Source organism: Oncorhynchus mykiss, chromosome 2, assembly GCF_057628025.1.
Source record: "Oncorhynchus mykiss isolate SJ-2025 chromosome 2, ASM5762802v1, whole genome shotgun sequence".
Lineage (NCBI taxonomy): Eukaryota > Metazoa > Chordata > Actinopteri > Salmoniformes > Salmonidae > Oncorhynchus > Oncorhynchus mykiss.
The window spans coordinates 32,277,611-32,300,355 of NC_143023.1; the positions used below are offsets into that span (position 1 = coordinate 32,277,611).

Sequence of the window (22,745 nt, forward strand, 5' to 3'; positions counted from 1 at the left end):
AAATGGATGATTCTTTGACGAAAGCAAAGTTTGAAGGACACAATTTTTATTTAAATTATTATTTATAACCTTGCCAACGTCTTGACTATATTTCCTATTCATTTTGCAACTAATTTCATGTATCTTTTAATGGAAAACAAGGACATTTCTAAGTGACCCCAAACTTTTGAATGGTAGTGTATAACATTGAGTAAAATGTATTTTTTCCGATCTGTAACTCCTCACCTTAGATGCAGATTTAGGAAATCCTCCAGTGCAGTATCAGCCCTTTCCTCAAACATATTATACTGTGGTGACCAAAGGCAAACAGCAAACCAAATAAATCAAGATAAAATAAATTAACATAGTAATATCCATCTTTGTTTTTATTTGATACAGTAATTGTGTGATACAAGTAAGGCATAGTGATAGAGATACTAGAATAAAATAATAATTACTTTGAGGTGACGTATTGCTATTATAAACTGGTTACCAACATAATTAGATCAGTAAAAATTTAATGTTTTTTTCATACCTGTGGTATACTGTCTGATATACCAAGCTGTCAGTCAATCAGCATTCAGTGCTCAAACCAGCCAGGTTATAATGTTGAATATGGAGTCCTTATTACTTTGTTTAAGGGGGTGCAATGACTTGTGTTCTTTTCATCCCCTTTAAAAAGGATGAAGTGATTGGCAATGGATAGTTTGTAATATGCAGGCCATAGACATCAAACCACCACTTCATAATTATTGATCGCATTTACAGTACCAGTCAAAAGTATGGACACACCCACTCATCCAAGGGTTTTTCTTTATTTTTACTATTTTCTACATTGTAGAATAATAGTGATGACATCAAAACTATGAAATAACACATTTGGAATAAGGTAGTAACCAAAAAAAGTGTTACAAAAATTAATATATATTTTATATTTGAGATTCTTCAAAGTAGCCACCCTTTGCCAAGATGACAGCTTCGCACACTCTTGTCATTCTCTCAACCAGGTTGATGAGGTAGTCACCTGGGATGCATTTAAATTAACAGGTGTGCCTTGTTAAAAGGTCATTTGTGGAATTTCTTTGCTTCTTAATGCGTTTGAGCCAATCAGTTGTGTTGTAACAAGGTAGGGGTGGTATACAGAAGATATCCCTATTTGGTAAAAGACCAAGTGCATTATGGCAAGAACAGCTCAAATAAGCAAAGAGAAACGGCAGTCCATCATTACTTTAAGACATGGTGAATCAAACCAGAACATTTCAAGAACTTTGAAAGTTTCAAGTGCAGACGCAAAAACCATCAAGCACTACAGTGTGATGAAGCTGGCTGTCATGACAACCACCACTGGAAAGGAAGACCCAGAGTTACCTCTGCTGCAGAGGATAAGTGCAAAGCTGTCATCAAGGCAAAGGGTGGTTACTTTGAAGAATCTAAAATCTAAACTATATTTTCATTTGTTTAACACTTTTTTGGTTACTACATGATTCCATGTGTTATTTCATAGTTGTGATGTCTTCATGATTATTCTACCATGTAGAAAATATTTACAAAATAAAGAAAAACCCTTGAATGTTCTAATGTTTTTAAGGTGTTCTAAAAGTAGGTGTTCTAAAACTTTTGACTGGTAGTATATATAGCGCCTATCCAGTCATCTACCACATGTTTTGTAAAAGATAATATATAAAACAAGTAACATTTCTCAGAAAATAAAGGTGCAAAATAGAATGAATGCATGGAAAGTGGAATGGGTTAAACATTATGATACTAAATGTAAGTACTTCATAGGGTTGTGGAACTATGGACTGAGTCGAGATGACCTGTGATACCACCATTTCTGTTGCACATCACAACAGGTAAAAAGATGTGACGAGCATATCTATGCTAGGCATTCATGAGTAAACAAGCATATCTCCCTCCACCTTCACAGCAATAATATGTCTTAGCATGCCTGTGTAGTGGGTTGGTTGATCAAATCACATGGAATGGGAGCAGGTTCAGTGAAGCAGTATGTGTCAAAATAACAGAGACAGGAATGATAAAATGTCAGTTGAGTTGTCGTCATATCACAGGAGGTTGGTGGCACCTTAATTGGGGAGGAAGGGGCTCGTGGGATTGGCTAGAAAGGAATGAGTAGAATAGTGTCAAATACATCAAACACACAGTTTGATGCCATTCCCTTTGCTCCGTTACAGCCCTTATTATGAGCCGTCCTCCCCTCAGCAGCCTCCACTGTGCCATATGAATGTAAATTGCAGCAGTTGAAATTGAATCTGCAAGTGAAAGTTCACTCTAAGGTGCTGTTTTATACAGTTGAAGTTGGAAGTTTACATACACCTTAGCCAAATACATTTAAACTCGGTTTTTCACAATTACTGACATTTAATCCTAGTAAAAATTCCCTGTCTTAGGTAAGTTAGGATCACCACTTTAATTTAAGAATGTGAAATGTCCAAATAATAGTAGAGAATTATTTATTTCAGCTTTAATTTCTTTCATCACATTCCCAGTGGGTCAGAAGTTTACATACACTCAATTAGTATTTGGTAGCATTGCCTTTAAATTGTTTAACTTGGGTCAAACGTTTTGGGTAGATTTCCACAAGCTTCCCACAATAAGTTGGGTGAATTTTGGCCCATTCCTCCTGACAGAGCTGGTGTAACTTAGTCAGGTTTGTAGGCCTCCTTGCTCGCACACACTTTTTCAGTTCTGACCACAAATTTTCTATGGGATTGATGTCAGGGCTTTGTGATGGCCACTCCAATACCTTTACTTTGTTGTCCTTAAGCCATTTTGCCACAACTTTAGAAGTATGCTTGGGGTCATTGTCCATTTGGAAGACCCATTTGCAACCAAGCTTTAACATCCTGACTGATGTCTTGAGATGTTGCTTCAATATATCCACATAATTTTCCTCCCTCATGATGCCATCTATTTTGTGAAGTGCCCCAGTCCCTCCTGCAGCAAAGCACCCCCACAACATGATGCTACTTCCCCCGTGCTTCACTGTTGGGATGGTATTCTTCAGCTTGCAAACATCCCCCTTTTTCTTCCAAACATAATGATGGTCATTATGGCCAAACAGTTCTATTTTTGTTTCATCAGACCAGAGGACATTTTTCCAAAAAGTACAATATTTTTCTCCATGTGCAGTTGCAAACCATGGTCTGGCTTTTTTATGGCAGTTTTGGAGCAGTGGCTTCTTCCTTGCTGAGCGGCCTTTCAGTTTATGTCGATACAGGACTCATTTTACTGTGGATATAGATACTTTTGTACCCGTTTCCTCCAGCATCTTCCCAAGGTCATTTTACTGTGCTGTTGTTCTGGGATTTATTTGCACTTTTCGCCCCAAAGTACGTTAATCTCTAGGAGACAGAAAGTGTTTTCTTCCTGAGCGGTGTGACGGCTGCGTGGTCCCATGGTGTTTATACTTGCGTACTATTGTTTTTACAGAAGAATGTGATACCTTCAGGCGTTTGGAAATTGCTCCCAAGGATGAACCAGACTTGTGGGGTCTTTATGGGGTCTTGGCTGAAATCTTTAGATTTTCCCATGATGTCAAGCAAAGAGACACTGAGTTTGAAGGTAGGCCTTGAAATACATCCACAGGTACACCTCCAATTGACTCAAATTATGTCAATTAGGCTCTCAGAAGCCATGACATAATTTTCTGGAATTTTCTAAGCTGTTTAAAGGCACAGTCAACTTAGTGTTTGTAAACTTCTGACTCACTGGAATTGTGATACAGTGAATTATGTGAAAGTGAAATAATCTGTGCGTAAACAATTATTGGAAAAAGTAGATATCCTATCCGACTTGCCAAAATGATAGCCTTTTAACAAGAAATTTGTGGAGTCGTTGAAAAACGAGTTTTAATGACTCCAACCCAAGTGTATGTAAACTTCCGACTTCAACTGCATATAAAGAGGGAAAATGCAGTTCTAATTATGTAAAATGTTGAGGGATTTCTTACAGACAATACAAACATCAGGCTTTTATATTTACACACTTCCTAAAAACTCTATGATTTGATCAATTTAGAATATGTATCAATACCCAAAGATTAATGTACATTATCAGAGGCAACACAGAGTTTAAATTACAAAGAATAGATTAACAGGTAAAACAGTCTTTGGTAAGTATCATGCTTTATAATAAGTGTTAGCCAATGTTCCTCCTCATTAGTATAGCTGGGGATCAGAACTCAACTGAGAAAGAGAGAAAGTACTTGGGAATGTCAGTCTTAGTGCAAAGACCAAATTGGAATGAATATAATCTTGGTATCTATGGCTAATTATTAATTCATTTTTAAGTGAGAAAACGTCAATTGCAGTGAACGCAAACATAGAAGTTCTTGTGCTCCTCCCAGTAGTGTAGCTCTTCGGCAAAGCTCCAGACACAGGCCAGGTCTTTGCAAGTCTTGACCGTGTGGACTGCACATGCACCTGGCAACTGCTCAAACAGGAGCTCAGCTGTACCCACTACAGTGAGTTTCTTCTGACTCTGGATCAGCTGCTGGATGTGGGCCTTGTTCAGAGGCTCCGGTGAGGCACTGTAGGACACCATGATGTTCAGCTTCTCGTCTGTCGCTGTCACCTGAAAGCGATTTTTTCCTGTGGGGCACTGGATGTTATTTTTGTTTGAGAACAGGCCCGAAGGGGAGCTGAATATACGGACAGACCAGCACACCCAGTCATACTTTTTTTTAAGCTTCTCCAAAATGGCATCAGCCAGCTGCTGGTTGCTCAGGTCAGAATGGTCCCTAACCAACCTCCGGGAATCCAGTTCAGCCTGCTTGGAGAAGCTGGTGATGCAGTCCTCGATGACAGCATTCATTTTCACCTGCACCTCCTTCATCTTTTCACCCCAGTCTTGAAGAAGCTTCTCTTCGTCATCACAGTCCTTTAGTGCGGTGTAACCCATCAGAGCGATGAGGCCTATGCAAAAGAGGTTCTTCAACCTGGCACAGAAGTCTTCCATGGCACGTCGACTTTTCTCCTCATAGTTAAGAGTAATCTCCAACACTGACTCTCCAGAGAAGTTGTCTCCCGTCACGGCACTATAGAGGGTATGTAGGTTTTTGTCGCAACCTGTTTTGACAAAATGCTCCATGAAAAGCTTCTTTTTGACCTCACGAAACTTGGGTTTGGCATTGAGGATGTCCATGTACTTGCGGAACTGGTTAGATATGTTCTCCTCTACAGAAAAGTAGGCAGCGTCCGCGCCGCTCTTCTTGATTTCCTCGTTAATTCGCTGCATCTCCTCTGAAATCACCTCCAGGTGTTCACGAACCTTCTGGAACTGCTCCTTCATGAACATAGCTTCCTTACTCTCCACATTGTCCAGGGCCAATTTCACGATGGGAGCAGCGATGGCGAAAACAGGGAAGAGGTCACCTGCAATACTGGCCACCACCTCAGCTCCCTGTTCAAACACTTCCATTACAGTCTCTACCATGTTCTTCTTCTCTGATACAATCTTCTGTAGCTGGCTGGCCATCTTTGCTGGTATTGTTATTATTCAGTGCACAACAAATACCAGTATAACATCTGAAAAAAGAGCATAAGGTCATGGTCAAAAGGATGTTCGGAACTGTTATACATTTTTTTTTACCCCTTTTTCTCCCCTAATTTTGTGATATCCAATTCGTAGTTACAGTCTTGTCCCATCGCTGCAACTCCCATACGGAGTCGGGAGAGGCATAGGCCAGGAGCCATGCGTCCCCCCGAAACTCGACCCTGCCAAGCCGCACTGCTTCTTGACACAATGCTCGTTTAAACAGGAAGCCAACTGCACCAATGTGTCGGAGGAAACATTGTACACCTGGCGACTGAGTCAGCGTGCATTGCGCCCGGCCCGCCACAGGTGTCGTTAGAGCGCGTTGGGACACAGACAAACCCTCCCAAAACCCAGACAACACTGGGCCAATTGTTGAAGGCCTTAGTTAAAATGAAGGAAAAGTTCAACAGCAATACCAAAGTCTTAAAAGCTAGGCCCATATAGTTGATTACCTCCCTCCCTCCGTACAGTATATTATTTTCTGAACTTACGTAGAGCTGTTCTGCTATTGTTGGACTGTAGCCTGCTTCCCTGCTCAAACTCTCAACTAGAGTGAATCCCTGCTGGCCTCACAGTGAGAACTGATAAAGAAAGAGAGAGGGATCAGTGTACATTTCAGTAACCAAGCCTGCTGGGATTACAGCTGGACACACCCAGTGAGCAATAAGGCAACAATGCAAAGAGAATTCACCAGTGAGGGATGACACATAGGGGTAGATACTCTATGGAGTTTCAAATGTGTATTTCAAGGTAGTGTTTTAATGGTTTTATGTTATAGAAATGTTTTAAGTATTTACCATTTATTGTCTGCATTATACACTTAATTCAAGTGTGTTGTATAACACGTCAACAAAGTGCCAAATGTGGAAAAAACAACCAAATAATGAAGCTCTGATCTACAGTATGAAGTATGCACAGCAAGCAGAAAGCCAATTAGTAACTTCAAACACTATGATGTACTAGAGTAGACTGTGACTGAAGGGGTGGTGCTTAAGTGCATTGTAACAGTGTACATTTGAGGAAATCACATACAGTATCTACCATTGGAATAACATAATACAAGCAGGAAATAAGACTAATTTCAGCCTGGAGGCCATTTTAGATGTAATACTATCATTATATGTGTTACAGAAAAAGTTAAAGAACATTTATTATACAGTATAACGTATACACCGCTGCTGAAATAAATCATGGTGAATTGTATTTGACAATTGGCATTAAATTACTTCCAGGTCAAAGTACAATGTTATAAGCTCACAGTTTATTAATAAAAACCTAATCCATTCTCCTTTGGCCCTTCAACTACCACCACCATCCCCACCACGCTCGCTCAGCCAGTCCAATCAATGCCACAGAGGGTGTGGGAGTGATAAACTGTCTGTTGGACAGTTAAACTTGCTGAGCAGGAGTGCATTTTCCACAGTAATGCCAGTAACCACAGCAACAAGACAATGGAAACTATTCTGTCAGCGTCTCAGTCTGCCTTTGTCTGCTGCTGAGGTCTGTCCCTAGTGGGTTTACACTGCATAAGATCAGTGAAGATGTCACCCTCATTTCTCAACCCGATCTATTCACCTACAGCTGTCAGGGGAGGCACAGTATTTTTGCCCATAGAAAACAGAGACTACTGAGAGAGAATTGTCTAAGAAAATCCAAGAAGTCTAGAACAATCTCAATACAGCCACTAGGCTACCTGGGGCGGCAGGTAGCCAAGCTGTTAGAGGTTGGTCCAGTAACCCAAAGGTTGCTAGATCGAGTCACCGAGCTGACAAGGTTAAACATCTGTCGAACTGCCGCTGAACAAGGCAGTTAACCCACTGTTCCTAGGCTGTCATTGTAAATAAGAATTTGTTCTTAACTGACTTGCCTAGTTAATTAAAAAAATTAGAGATTTTAACTCTATTAAATCATCATCAATGATTCAAAGCTGACAACGCCTTGGATGTGAGACACACTCATTTGACCATTTTCTCACGCCACACCTCATATGGCAGACATTAGATGAATGTAAAATGTTAATAATATAAAATAAAAAAATAAAACTGCCTCAGCAACATTTATATTAATAGTTAAATGGATGTTTTGTGCAAAAGGTCCCTTCAGTCGAATAGAGCAGCTCTTAGACTTTCCAAGACAGTCCGTGCTATTTGGGCTCCTTGGGATGTCCACACCTCTATCAAGTATAAATGTAAATTAGTTAAGTTTAGTGTTAGTTTAGGGTAAGGACGTCCCAAGGAATCTGGATTGCAGTGACTGTTCATAAAGTGAGAGACTGGCGCGGTATTTGAGAGCTCGGCGGCGACACAGACATAAAATGTTTTTTGGTTTTGTTTTACAAGCGGCAGAAATGATTTGAGTGACTGTCTAACTTGCACCGTTATGCATTTATTAGGAGACTAGATACACTGCTGCTGCTATATTGAACCCCCCTCCATTTGTTTTGTACAATGCATAGTCACTTCAGCCCTACCTACATGTACAAATTACCTCAACTAACCTGTACCCCCACACATTAACTCAGTACCGGTACCCCCTGTATATAGTCTCGTTATTATATTATTGTGTTACTTTTTATTATTTGTTATTTTATGTTTTACTTTAGTTTGTTTGGTAAATATTTTCATAAACTCTTCTTGAACTGCACTGTAGGTTAAGGGCTTGTAAGTAAGCATTTCAAGGTAAGGTCTACACTTGTTGTATTCAAAGTTTGATTTGAAATAGCTAATCCTGGCTACCAATGTTCTAGTATTCATTTATTGAGGCAAGCAGATCAGAGATGTCAAGGTGGTACTCAAGCATATGCCACGTGGTCATATTTTTTATGTTTTATTTTGTTATTTTGCATTTAATGTATGAATATAATTACTGCTGCTAGGGGAGCTGTCACGTCAATGAAGTGAGTTAGTGAGATATTTAACATTTCTTCTTCATTATGGAGAATGACTAGTTCTGAAAATGAACATTTTTCTGTCTCATCATTTTACCCTATTAATTCAGGTACAGTGCCTTGCGAAAGTATTCGGCCCCCTTGAACTTTGCGACCTTTTGCCACATTTCAGGCTTCAAACATAAAGATATAAAACTGTATTTCTTTGTGAAGAATCAACAACAAGTGGGACACAATCATGAAGTGGAACGACATTTATTGGATATTTCAAACTTTTTTAACAAATCAAAAACTGAAAAATTGTCCGTGCAAAATTATTCAGCCCCCTTAAGTTAATACTTTGTAGCGCCACCTTTTGCTGCGATTACAGCTGTAAGTCGCTTGGGGTATGTCTCTATCAGTTTTGCACATCGAGAGACTGACATTTTTTCCCATTCCTCCTTGCAAAACAGCTCGAGCTCAGTGAGGTTGGATGGAGAGCATTTGTGAACAGCAGTTTTCAGTTCTTTCCACAGATTCTCGATTGGATTCAGGTCTGGACTTTGACTTGGCCATTCTAACACCTGGATATGTTTATTTTGTAACCATTCCATTGTAGATTTTGCTTTATGTTTTGGATCATTGTCTTGTTGGAAGACAAATTTCTGTCCCAGTCTCAGGTCTTTTGCAGACTCCATCAGGTTTTCTTCCAGAATGGTCCTGTATTTGGCTCCATCCATCTTCCCATCAATTTTAACCATCTTCCCTGTCCCTGCTGAAGAAAAGCAGGCCCAAACCATGATGCTGCCACCACCATGTTTGACTGTGGGGATGGTGTGTTCAGCTGTGTTGCTTTTACGCCAAACATAACGTTTTGCATTGTTGACAAAAAGTTCAATTTTGGTTTCATCTGACCAGAGCACCTTCTTCCACATGTTTGGTGTGTCTCCCAGGTGGCTTGTGGCAAACTTTAAACGACACTTTTTATGGATATCTTTAAGAAATGGCTTTCTTCTTGCCACTCTTTCATAAAGGCCAGATTTGTGCAATATACAACTGATTGTTGTCCTATGGACAGAGTCTCCCACCTCAGCTGTAGATCTCTGCAGTTCATCCAGAGTGATCATGGGCCTCTTGGCTGCATCTCTGATCAGTCTTCTCCTTGTATGAGCTGAAAGTTTAGAGGGACGGCCAGGTCTTGGTAGATTTGCAGTGGTCTCATACTCCTTCCATTTCAATATTATCGCTTGCACAGTGCTCCTTGGGATGTTTAAAGCTTGGGAAATCTTTTTGTATCCAAATCCGGCTTTAAACTTCTTCACAACAGTATCTCGGACCTGCCTGGTGTGTTCCTTGTTCTTCATGATGCTCTCTGCACTTTTGACGGACCTCTGAGACTATCACAGTGCAGGTGCATTTATACGGAGACTTGATTACACACAGGTGAATTGTATTTATCATCATTAGTCATTTAGGTCAACATTGGATCATTCAGAGATCCTCACTGAACTTCTGGAGAGAGTTTGCTGCACTGAAAGTAAAGGGGCTGAATAATTTTGCACGGCCAATTTTTCAGTTTTTGATTTGTTAAAAAAGTTTGAAATATCCAATAAATGTCGTTCCACTTCATGATTGTGTCCCACTTGTTGTTGATTCTTCACAAAAAAATACAGTTTTATATCTTTATGTTTGAAGCCTGAAATGTGGCAAAAGGTCGCAAAGTTCAAGGGGGCCGAATACTTTCGCAAGGCACTGTATGTAATGTGCAAAAATGCAATATGACTCGAAATTTTGAGGTAACATGGTTAACTACATAGTCCATGCGTTTGGTGATATTTGAAGGCAGTTTTTGGTGATGTTTGAAGGCAGAAAAACTGGTTGGTATTTTCCCCATTGTAATTAAGTTCATGGAGTTAGGCAAGGTTGCTAATGGTTTACATGAACGAGAAGGGATTAAAGTACAGAAAGTTTTTGTTCAACGTTTTAGATACAATTTGTTTTATTTTCTATGAACAAAGGCTCCGTTTACTTTAGGTAATATACGTAAATATGTGATGGCATGATAAAATGTGTTAGTGTTAATATTTGTACGAAAATAGCATTTAACAGTTCGCTAGCTTGATGCTAACCAAATTTTGCTTGGCTAAGCGCTATAGTAGTTAGCTCTAGCCTAGTTGGTTTCAGTCAATGTCAGTTTAATGTAATGGTTGTAGTGTAATGGTGTAATTAAGTTGTTAAATTCCTGCATAAAATGGGTACTAATCCTGGTGGATTAGTGTGTTTACATTGTCTAATACACTCAGTGATAAAGGTATGGGATTCTGGGTAATCCACAGCAGATCTATGGAAAATTGCTGTGGATGAGTTGAAAATTGATTGGTCCCGGGATAGAAATGTGTAAAGTTGACATTACATCATAAAATCCACCTTTTACATCGTACATTAGCAATTTATGTTATTAGTAACTAATGCTTTTGGTTTGGCGTCAAATAAGCCAATCTTTATATGTTATTTGCCGAATCTCAGTTTGCCATGTGGGTTTTATGCTAGCTAAAGTTCCCTCTTTGAAGTTGGTAGCTAACTTGAACTTGAATGCATCTTCTTTAGGAGTGCTATTTATGTCCGGTCGACTAATCATTCATCCATACTGTGTCCCCCCAATGACTGCAGGTAATTTGACAAATGTATAAAGTACATGTTTTATAAATTTATGAGCACCAGCTAGCAGCGTAATAGCCTGGTTTTGTTAGATTAGGAAAATATGTGGTACATTCTAGGTGTATTATATTTCTTCACCACAATACAATTGTATATAACATTATTGCATATACTGTAGTATATTATTTTTTGATTGACTTAGTGTTTTTCTTTTGCTGTTTTCGTATAACGTACTTTGAGGTCACTGATACTCCACCTGATGTTGAAGTTGTCGAACCAGATCAGAACGCCTTCGAAGACCACCTTCAGGCACGGACTGAGGTTTTTGACCAGGTAAAAATGAGTGTCCGCTGTTAATTTATTTTCTGGACTTCCAAGAGATATGTAAGAGATGTGTCTGTAATAATATGAAATATAATTGCATTTATTTATATTCTCAATCAAGGTGAGACTGAACATGGACAGGGCACATGAGAAGGAAAGCCACCTGAGAAGAATCAAGGGGACCAAGTGCTTCGACATCTGGGTGAATGACTTGGGTTGGAAGAAGGACGAAAGGAAGGCGAGACCTGGGAAAGCTTGGTGCTTTTTCACTCCTAGCTGGGGTCAACATCCGTTAAGGTGAATATAAAAATCTGAGATGATAACTATTTGCATTTGCTGCCTTGTGGTGGGCGGCATCACCATGCTGTCAGCAGTACCAACACTGGCCCAGGGGTTTCTCCAAATAGTCAATCTCAAGGTTAACCACTGGGTCACGTTAAGTAACCGCCACTTTCAGGTAGGTACTGTTAAGGTGTATGACTCCAGTGGTCATGACACCACGCTGGAGTTTCTCTCACAACTCATCTCTCTATCTTTTCCAGGGACCATCCCTTATAACCCCACTGACATCAAATATTAGACAGGTATCCTTTCTTTTCTGTCTGCCATTAACATTATTGCATGTCTAATCAAACATTTAAATTAAATCATTCAATAACTGTATTTTTACATACCTGACATTCATTTAACCTGTGTGTTTGCTTGTTTACGTCTGTCTCCTAACCTGTTCCCTTTACTCTGCCTTTATTCAAAAGGCACTCGTACAACTGAGCAATCTTTTTGCAGGTGTATGGCAACAGCTGAACAAGATGAAGGAAAAAGGAAACCGCAGACCTCACTGACGCTCAAGTCTCCGTCTTATCTAAGGGCCTCTCTTTTGTACCTACATGTACAGATAAACCATTCGATACGAAAGTAGATCTGTTTAAATTATTTTGCAAGATTAAACTTAAGCATGTGTTTTCACAAAATACTGTTTCGGGCCTAGAAACACATCAAAGAACTGGTACCCACTTTAAGCCCAAAAGCAAATTCTGTCCCATGGTTAACAACTCCTCGATTAATACCTATTGTAGGTTAGTCGAACAAGAAGCCATGTCAGTAAATACGAGACAAACAAACCACATTCAGAAAAATCTCACTAGAACAGAAGAACAGGCACTTAATGAATTAATGAAATATTCATCTTTGGTAATTAAACCTGCAGACAAGGGGGGTGCTGTGGTTGTTTTAGACTATGAAAAATATAAAGAAGAAATTCAGAGACAACTCAGTAATGAATGTTTCTATAGAAAACTGAGTGTTGATCCCACACAGGTGTTCCAAAGGTAAATATGCTCTAATCTGGAGCCCTATTAAACCACCTCATCTCAAAACCTGAATATGAATATCTCTGCTGACATTTTACCGAAATTACACAAACCTAAAACACAACAAGGCAATTATCCAGGCAGACCAGTGGTTGCAGGAATTGGCTCAATGCTAGAGCTATTGTCGAACTTTGTAGACTCTTTTATTAAAACTCATGTGCAAGCACTGCCATCATATGTAAAAGACTCTATAGACTTCATAAACAAGATCTCACCAATAACGGGTTTAAAAGAAGACTGTATTCAGGTCACATTAGATGTCGAGAGTCTATTTACCAGCATTCCCCATGTGGGGGGGCTGGCAGCACTAGCACACTATTTGGGAGACAGAGATACTAATGAATATCCACCAACAAACTTCATTCTAGAGCTGGCAGAATATGTTTTGAAGTGTAACTATTTTAGGTTTGATGACGAATACTACCTCCAAACGAGTGGAACATCGATGGGCTCCACATTCACTCCGAGCTATGCTAACCTTTATGTGGGTCTTTTTGAAGAACGTTTTGTTAATAATGAAAACGAAAATCCATTTTAAATAAAGTCCTGAAGTGGTATCGATATATATTGATGACATTTTTTTTGCATATGGGAAGGAACTGAACAAGAGCTGTCAGATTTTATGGCACTACTCAATGACATTGACCCCAATCTCAAATTCACTATTGAATGTGACACTCGTGACAACGTGTTCATTACCTCGATATGTGGATTGAGAAATCAAATGGAACCCTGTTTACAACTCTGTATAGAAAAGAAACTGACAGAAATACTCTATTACAGGGGGACAGCTTCCATCCTGAGCCATTAAAAAGACGACTTCCAAGAAGCCAGTTTTTCAGACTGCGCCGTTATATGCCACTCCACAGAGGACTATCTAGAAAAAGCAGCGGAGATGCGCATTAGGTTTCTAAGAAGAGGCTATTTGCCACAATGTGTGGATGAAGCTCTTAATTTGGCATTGGGAAAAACACGAGATGAACTGTTACAACAAAGACCCGCTAAAGCTAAATAACACTCCGTGATGTTCACAACTACATATACTTTGAATTCGCGAAAAGTGGGAGGTGTGGTCAAGAAACACTGGCATATTTTATCATCGGACCCAGCTTTGCCGGCTGAATTTAAAAATCCACCACTTATTGTGTATAGGAAAGGTCGCAATTTAGGCGGTAAATTGGTTCATGCCAACTGCCAGCCACAAAAGAAAATCAGCTAGGCTCTTTTACGCTCTCTACCAAATGGAAGCTATAAATGCAGAGGATGCGCACAGTGCAACAATATGATGAAGTGTGAATATTTCTGCCACCCACACACAGGAAAACGGTTCCAAATAAATGACATCATTACGTGTTCTACCACCCATGTTATTTACATTATTAAATGTCCATGTGGGCTCTGCTATGTCGGTAAAACCTCCCGCTCCCTCAAACAGAGAATTAGTGAACATAAAAGCTAAATCAGGAAAAACGACAGGGATTATCCAGTCGCAGTACATTTTAATGACCTAAAGCATGACATTTCTACCTTTCTATTTTGTGGCATAGAGAAAGTTAAGATATCAGACAGGGGAGGGGATATTAATAATACTCTGAGTTAAAGAGAATGTTTTTGGATTTTCACCCTCCAGACATTATTTCCTAAAGGACTTAATGATGAAATGCCTATGTATGTTATGTTGTGAATTTGAACATGAATTATGTGCCTATTTAAGATTACTCTGATGTTTTTCGTATGATGTACCCAATGATTAATGAAAATTTGCTATGTCCTCATTGTGGTTTTATAGACGTGTTTAAAGCGTCTTATTTATACACTTTTGTAGTATTTATGAAATGCATATTGTTATATTTGGTAGGACTTATTTGTTTTTCCTTCACCTCCAACCCCTTTCCATGCGTGGAACGGATGTGGGTGGGGCTAGGTCTACATAAGGGTGCTAATTTTAAAAAATTCACAAAAGCTCTGACGAAGGCTGTGAGGCCGATACGAAAGCTTATTTAATATCAGTGATACTATCAAGAGCTATATATTTAAATCTAAAGTATTGCTAGAATGGTTTTCACAGCAGCTTCATAACGTGTTCGATACTGTAAATTGTAACGTATCTCTTGATGGTATTTGTTAGTTCAACATTATTAATTGTATCTTAAGATATTCAATATATATATATTCAACCACAAGGGTGTACTAATGAGCTATGATTTATTTATTTATTTTCGTAATTGAGGACTGAAATGATTTGAGTGTAGATAAGGGAATGCCTGATTAAAATGAAAACATACCAGCCAGACAAGCCAGTGTATGAATCAAATGTATTTGCATATGTATGGAGTGGAAATTAGCTCACTTTGTGATCTGTAAGGTAAGGATCATTAATTAATGTGTGCGTGTGGGGGGCATTGAAATGACATGTTTACCTTGATGCCTGTTCATTCATAAAAAGCAGAAGATGGTAAATAACATTAATCACAATGGTTAGCCTATGCAAATTAATAGGAATACATTTAGCCTAATTGGTAATAATTTTGACGTGGGGGAAAGTGGCAGGGCGACAGGTAGCCTAGTGGTTAGAGCGTTGGACGTGTAACCGGAAGGTCAGCAAGATCGAATCCCCGACCTGACAAGGTAAAAATTTGTCGTTCTGCCCCTGAACAAGGCAGTTAACCCACTGTTCCGAGGCCGTCATTGAAAATAAGAATTTGTTCATAACTGACTTGCCTAGTTAAATAAAGATAAAAAATAATAATACATCGGGATCCTAGTCAGGCTTTTGTTTGTCAATTCAGCAAAGCTGTAGGCAATTCTGGGCTAAATCAATGACAAACAGCCTAAATGTTCAGGCTTCATCATGATCTGTGATCAAAACAGGCTGGGGTGTTTTCGGTTCCGTTTAGTCTAAGGATATGCATAAGAACGCAACTGCACTGAAATGAATCGCCTGATTCAATGGGATTCTCTTGAATAATTCATGCTTTTATCTGTTAAGCTGTTTGGTCAATGCATAGACCCATACCGAATCTAACATTTTGGTATTTTGCATTAGGCATAGCGCTAAATTGCAGAGCATTTAATAAACCAACCACATTTTCCTGGGATGTTTAGGCTGTGCAAGACCTTCGATAGTCTAGTAGACTGCGGAAATAATCGTGGAGTTTATCATTGTTATAGCCTAGATCGCTTTATAAAATCTGGTCCATTGCTTTTCCTATGGCTAAGCAAACAAGTGGCAGCATATGCTTTTTGCACGTCTATAACAAGGCCGATATCCACACATACCCCCTCAAATCGAACCCTGCTTTTAATCATAAGACATCTCAACAGAAATGCATAGACGAAGGATTGCATGGTGACAGTGATTGTGACTGTTATTCCGGGAAACTGGGAAGTGGGGGGGAAACAAGGTCAAATCATGACATCAGTGATTTTCAGGTCAGAGAAAGATGCCAGAGATTCCGAGTTGGATGACTGTTCAAAATAAAACAAAAATCCTAGTCAGCTTGTTTTTTTTCCAGAGTTCCCAGTTGTCTTGAATGCACTGAAGTCGGAAGTTGTTTTCAATGCACCACTAGAGACCTAGGCTACCTCCAACAAAGATAATTAAAGGGGATATCTAGTTAGTTAGTTGTACAACTGAATTCATTCAACTGAAATGTGTCTTCCGCATTTAACCCAACCCCTCTGAATCAGAGAGGTGCTGGAGGCTGCCTTAATTGATATACGTGTATTCAGTCGCACGGGGAACAGTGGGTTAACTGCCTTGCTCGGGCAAAACGACAAAAAAGTTAATCTTGTCAGCTTTGGTATTCGATCCAGCAACCTTTAGGTTACTGGCCCAACACTCTAACCACTAGGCTACTAAGAAGACCTTGATTTCATATGGATGCAAGAAATAGGAATATCTACACAGTAATGGTGGCTGCGATATCAACTAGCCTCGTAATTTTTGCATTGAGGTGATAGGCCTATTTTAGCTAAATCGACAAATTAAATCGATGAACCAAACAGACACTTCATGGTAAGATCATTCTTAATAAAAGTACACGCAAACTGACACGTGACATGACGTGAACACTATGTATGTGTACATGTCCTGTGACATGAATGTGTTAGCAGTTTGACACCTTAGAAACAAACTTGTCTCCATTGACAGTCCATGTTAATTCATGGTGTTATTTTACAGCACGGCGCTAGGAAGACATTAGGTGACTTGGTGAGAGGTATCATTAGCTTCATTACGCTTAATTCTGGCATGAATCACCCCCCATATTGGTGTGTTTTGCATCGGCTCAAAGTTGATTGCATTCGATAAGAGAACGGGCTGCCTCCAGGGAGTGAGCCAGGTGCCCTGTTCAAAGCCCATGGTTAAGTTGGCTCAAAGCAAAAGTGACATAATTATGCACGTGTAGGAATTAGTAGGATTGTGTGTTTACCCATGCAAAAGTGATTTACTTTTGATAAAAACGCGTTATCTGCCTCCCCAATGAAAAATTGTTTGAATTTTCTAACATGGATTTTATGGAAAATAGATGTATGTTTCTGGAAGATGCACCATGCTACCTTGTTGACAAAATGAGTGGCACATATTACTGTTCTATTTGAGAATAGCGCTCTTCCCTTCCTGCTTTCGGCCATTGACGTGACGGACCTTTGCCCGGTGACCCGCGGCTCAGCATAATCGAATCCGCCCATTGTCTTGCCACAGCACTGTGAACTGCGGCACATTGAAGCATTTGATTGGTCTAGTTATATAAGGGATCAAGGGGATTGGATGCTCGTTTTAAAGAAATTCCCCTCAAGATTATAGCGGGGAATGAATAGGGAGAGAGAGCGTTCTCCGCAGAGTTTGTAAAAGTGTACAAAGAGCGACATGATAGCTCTGGTTTATGTACAATGTCAACAAAATGATGATGTTATTATTCTCGTCCCTATAAGGTGGAAATAGTAATGCCGTCTTTTTTTCGGCACTAACTCCCCCATAGTTGGTCGGACAAAGCCCATGGGAAAGATTAATGGCGTTTTTGGAGGGTTTTGGGATAAATGTCGAAAATAAGGTCTTTGGTAAACAAAGACTTACGAGCTCTAATACGTTTTGTTCTATGAAATAACATTCATCAGCCAACATCACTTTTTGTGTTTTTAAAAAAAATCATTTTGGATTAATTCATAAAGGTCATGTTAACTGACTGCTATTATCTCATAGAATAAAACTTATAAGATCTCATAAGCCTGTGTTAACCTCAGACCTTATTTTGGGGGTTTATTCCAAAACTCTTTCACCATCATTTTTTTCCAATAGGGATGGCTGAACGAAAGAGGCAACTCATTTCTGGGTTTTAGGTCTACAAGCTGGCGAGCTCTATTGCAGAATGCAGCCTTTTGACAGCACGTACTAAAGTCGATTTAATCCACACTTGTATTAGTCCACTTGTTTTAGCAGGGAGGTTTGGTAGGGTGACCTGATTTGTAACTATGAAAATAATTTTGTCAAACAGATTGTGAACTCATAAATATACAAATGATTTGGTAAGGGAGGGTGTAGGGGCAGATTTATGTAATCTTGTCTTCAGGAGATATTATCTACTTACTTTATTTAGTCTGATCAGTGGAACAATTCTCATTCTTCATAATGGGGTAAAATATAGGGTAATTAGGGTGCTTGTCAGCATGAACACTGTTTTCCCCCATTGTTATTTTATTATTCCACTTCTTCCAATTTTGCCAGTGTAATCACATATATGAAATCTGATATGCCTATTTGTGTCTTTGAAAATGAATTATATGAGACTATGTATTTTTGCAGCCATTCATGGACAGTTTGGAATAAGTCACACGGGCCTCAAATAGAATTTCATTTTAGTATTGTGCACATATTTTGTCTAGGTAGAGTAAGACGATGGCAAGGATCTTCAACTAGTAGACATAAACCACCCAAATATTGACATTCATTAGATTTTTCTTGAAGGTCGGGTGATTGAGAAATTCATTGTTATAACAACAACATTTTCAGCACTTGGGAAGCATAGATCAGGAGTGGCCTACCCTCCTGGAAAGCAAGCAGCATTTTCTTCCAGCCCTAATTACAAAATACAAAATGTTTGTGTCCTTAACTTGAAAGCAGTCTATGGACAAGTACAGTTGAAGTCGGAAGTTTACATAAACCTTAGACAAATACATTTAAACTCGGTTTTTCACAATTCCTGACATTTAATCCAAGTAAAAATTCCCTGTTTTAGGTCAGTTAGGATCACCACTATATTTTAAGAATGCGAAATGTCAGAATAATAGTAGAGAGAATGATTTATTTCAGCTTTAATTTCTTTCATCACCTTCCCAGTGGGTCAGAAGTTACATACACTCAATAAGTATTTGGTAGCATTGCCTTTAAATTGTTTAACTTGGGCCAAACGTTTTGGGTAGCCGTCCACAAGCTTCCCACAATAAGTTGGGTGAATTTTGGCCCATTCCTCCTGACACAGCTGGTGCAACCGAGTCAGGTTTGTAGGCCTCCTTGCTCGCATACACTTTTTCAGTTCTGCCCACAAACATTCCATAGGATTGAGGTCAGGGCTTTGTGATGGCCACTCCAATACCATGACTTTGTTGTCCTTAAGCCATTTTTCCACAACTTTGGGAGTATGCTTGGGGTCATTGTCCATTTGGAAGACCCATTTGCAACCAAGCTTTAACATGATGTCTTGAGATGTTGCTCCAATATATCCACATAATTTTCCTACCTCATGATGCCATCTATTTTGTGAAGTGGACCAGTCCCTCCTGCAGCAAAGCACCCCCACAACATGATGCTGCCACCCCCGTGCTTCACGGTTGGGATGGTGTTCTTCGGCTTGCAAGCCTCCCCCTTTTCCTCCAAACATAATGATGGTCATTATGGCCAAACAGTTCTATTTTTGTTTCTTCAGACCAGAGGACATTTCTCCAAAAAGTACAATCTTTGTCCCCACGTGCAGTTGCAAACCGTAGTCTGTCTTTTTTAATGGCGGTTTTGGAGCAGTGACATCTTCCTTGCTGAGAGGCTTTTCAGGTTATGTCGATATAGGACTCGTTTTACTGTGGGTAAAGATACTTTTGCACCTGTTTCCTCCAGCATCTTTGCTGTTGTTCTGGGATTGATTTGCACTTTTCGTACCAAAGTAGGTTCATCTCTAGGAGACAGAACGCGTCTATTTCCTGAGCGGTATGACGGCAGCGTGCTCCCATGGTGTTTATACTTGCGTATTATTGTTTGTACAGATGAATGTGGTACCTTCAGACATTTGGAAATTGCTCCCAAGGATGTACCAGACTTGGGGAGGTCTACATTTATTTCTCTGATTTCCCATGATGTCAAGCAAAGAGGCACTGAGTCTGAAAGTAGGCCTTGAAATACATCCACTGGTACACCTCATATTTACTCAAATTATGTCAATTAGCCTATCAGAAGCTTCTAAAGCCATTACATAATTTTCTGGAATTTAAAGGCACAGATGTTTAAAGGCACAGTCAACTTAGTCTATGTAAACCCACTGGAATTGTGATACAGTGAATTATAAGTGAAATAATCTGTCTGTAAACAATTGTTGGAAAAATGACTTCTGCACAAAGCAGATGTCCTAACTGTCTTGCCAAAACTATAGTTTGTTAACAAGAAACTTGTGGAAAGGTTGAAAAAAATAGTTTTAATTACTCCAACCTAAGTGTACGTAAACTTCTGACTTCAACTGTATACTGCAATCTATGATTTGGTTACCCACTGCCATCAACCATTAATATAAGTATTTATTGTGCAGAGCATTTGAAAAGTGATAACACTCCTCGGCACGTGTCACATACAACTTTCCACCTGAGAACAGGGATCAATCCCTGCTTCCAACCATCCCACTGTTTCTCCCATCTCATTTCATTACTGTCTGAATAAAGTGTCAAACCAACTAAATATCATTACAATTTCAGCCCCCAAAAAGTGTTCTTTTGAGTGTTAATTTCATGTTCAAAGCATCCTGACCTGTGGTTTTAATTTTGCACTCTGGTCATAGGCCTAAGGACCCACAGACCCCTCAGCTAGGGGTTGTGCCAGGGGGAAATTCAATTTGCATTGCAAATCTCACTCCACGCTTTCTTCAAAAGTTGACAGCCTTGTCAAATGTAATTGATTAGAATTTATAATCCATCAGATGGCCGGATACTATTAGATCAGCAGCTATCATAAAAATGATGGTGCAAATGGCTTTGAAAAACAACACAGCTCTCATTGATAGAACATCTGCATTAGAAGCCTGTTCAATGATGGATGGAAGTGAAATGGCATGCATTAGGATAGAAAAACATCCATCTCATTTGATTTAGCCACCCACGCTGCCATGCTAAAAAAATATGAGACATTTCAGCTCTCCACTAAAACCCTAACTCCCAGGGGTTGTCTCGTGGTCTGAGTGTATGTGAAGTATCTCTACCGCACTAAAGCAGACAAATTATCCAGGGTAAAGTGATGGTGATTGTACATTTTCAGATGTGAAAGAATTAGGCCAACACACAGGTTGAATCAAAGTTGTTTCCACGTCATTTCAATGAAACTACGTTGAATTTACATCTGTGCCCAGTGGGTATAGAGTCAAAAGGGCTATATCTGTAGCTCTACAAGGGAGGTATATCTCAGGCCAAACAATTCACCAAATAACAAGCAGGCCAGTCAACCTTAAAATGTACATTAACTGATGTCCACTGAAGAGCCTACTGTTAGGCCTACTGAAGTAATAATGTCAACATCATAACTTATCCATTTGTATATCAATATCTGGCCATCAAGATAGATATTTGGTAGTTTCTTCTTTTTATGGTTTGAGTCCTAAATTAAATAACAATTATTTCAAACTGCAAGAATAAATGGCAACATTTGAGTGGCCCAAACGAGCAGTACGCTACAGTATCTATGTAGATTAAGGACTAGTTGAGGGAGGTGGTCAAATCATCCTGTGAAGTTTGCCCACATAAACACTGACCGGCCATGACTGGCTGCATTTAACAAATGGACATAGATCTTTGCAAGCTGAGAAGTGCAATCATATTACAGTTGTTGTTGTTAAAAGCTGTTCATGTGGCCTCTTAACGGGAAATGTATCGATTAGCTCGTTCAACAAGGGCTCTAATTGCTTTATTTCAGTATCTTGTTTAACTCCCTATACAGCCAGCATACCTCGTGGATTGATATGATAAGGCCTTGCAACAATACGTCAATTGATTAAATTCAGCACTGTTGCCACTGCAGTACTTTAATCATGACAATATATAATTATGGCCACGAGAATCACTTCCTGGAAAAAGCCAGCACATTATGTCACATATTCTAGGCTACCAACGCCAATCTAATGTATTGACAGAAGTTCACATTGTGTTTTGCGCAATTTACAGTAAAACATTGGATATTATTTAAATGTGCACATGACATTATAAAGTAATGTATTCAAAGATGTCGTCGGATCTCAAAATGTCATAGCCAAGTTTACCAGACGACTCGTTAAAGAATTGCTTAACTAATGAAAACAGCTGCGAAAACTTTTGGAAAACATCCCAATAACTGTATAAGCCTATTGAAGAAACATTGAAATGTTCATATGCAATAATGCTTGTCTAAAAACTCACCTTTTCATTCGCTGTAGTTTGAGGAAGAAAAGCAAATAATTTGTATGATCTGTTTTTCTCTTCCTATTGGTCATATGGTTATCATATTACAGTTAAAGTGACACACCCATAGAGAGAGAGAGCTAAACTTGGGTGGTGGTTAAACAAGTTGTTGAACAAATGTCAGCATATTTTCCTGGTCAACATGGAAACTATACTAACTTACACTCCTTTGACAAATAACTGACAAAATAATTTTACTAATGCTATTAAAACATCTGCTGATGGTAACTGCTTATATTGCTGGGGCTGATGGTTGTTTAGGGAGTAATGTAAATAAACTGTCACACATTATCACTATCGATGTTTATGAC

The 22,745-nt window shown here is 39.2% G+C and overlaps 1 protein-coding gene across 1 annotated transcript; it reads right to left on the minus strand.

The window, feature by feature from the left end:
* Window positions 1–338: 338 nt before the first annotated feature.
* LOC110487583 (protein rapunzel) lies at window positions 339–22,559 on the minus strand. The gene is made up of 3 exons (XM_021559487.3): window positions 22,393–22,559; window positions 6,027–6,116; window positions 339–5,525 (listed from the first exon to the last, which is right to left on the minus strand). The coding sequence occupies exon 3, from the start codon at window positions 5,473–5,475 to the stop codon at window positions 4,300–4,302; it is 1,176 nt and encodes a 391-aa protein (XP_021415162.1). The 5' UTR covers window positions 5,476–5,525; window positions 6,027–6,116; window positions 22,393–22,559; the 3' UTR covers window positions 339–4,299.
* Window positions 22,560–22,745: the final 186 nt, after the last annotated feature.

Bases quoted from the DNA above. Each gene is read 5' to 3' on its own strand.
- LOC110487583 (XM_021559487.3), bottom strand. From the start codon at position 5,475: ATGGCCAGCCAGCTACAGAAGATTGTATCAGAGAAGAAGAACATGGTA.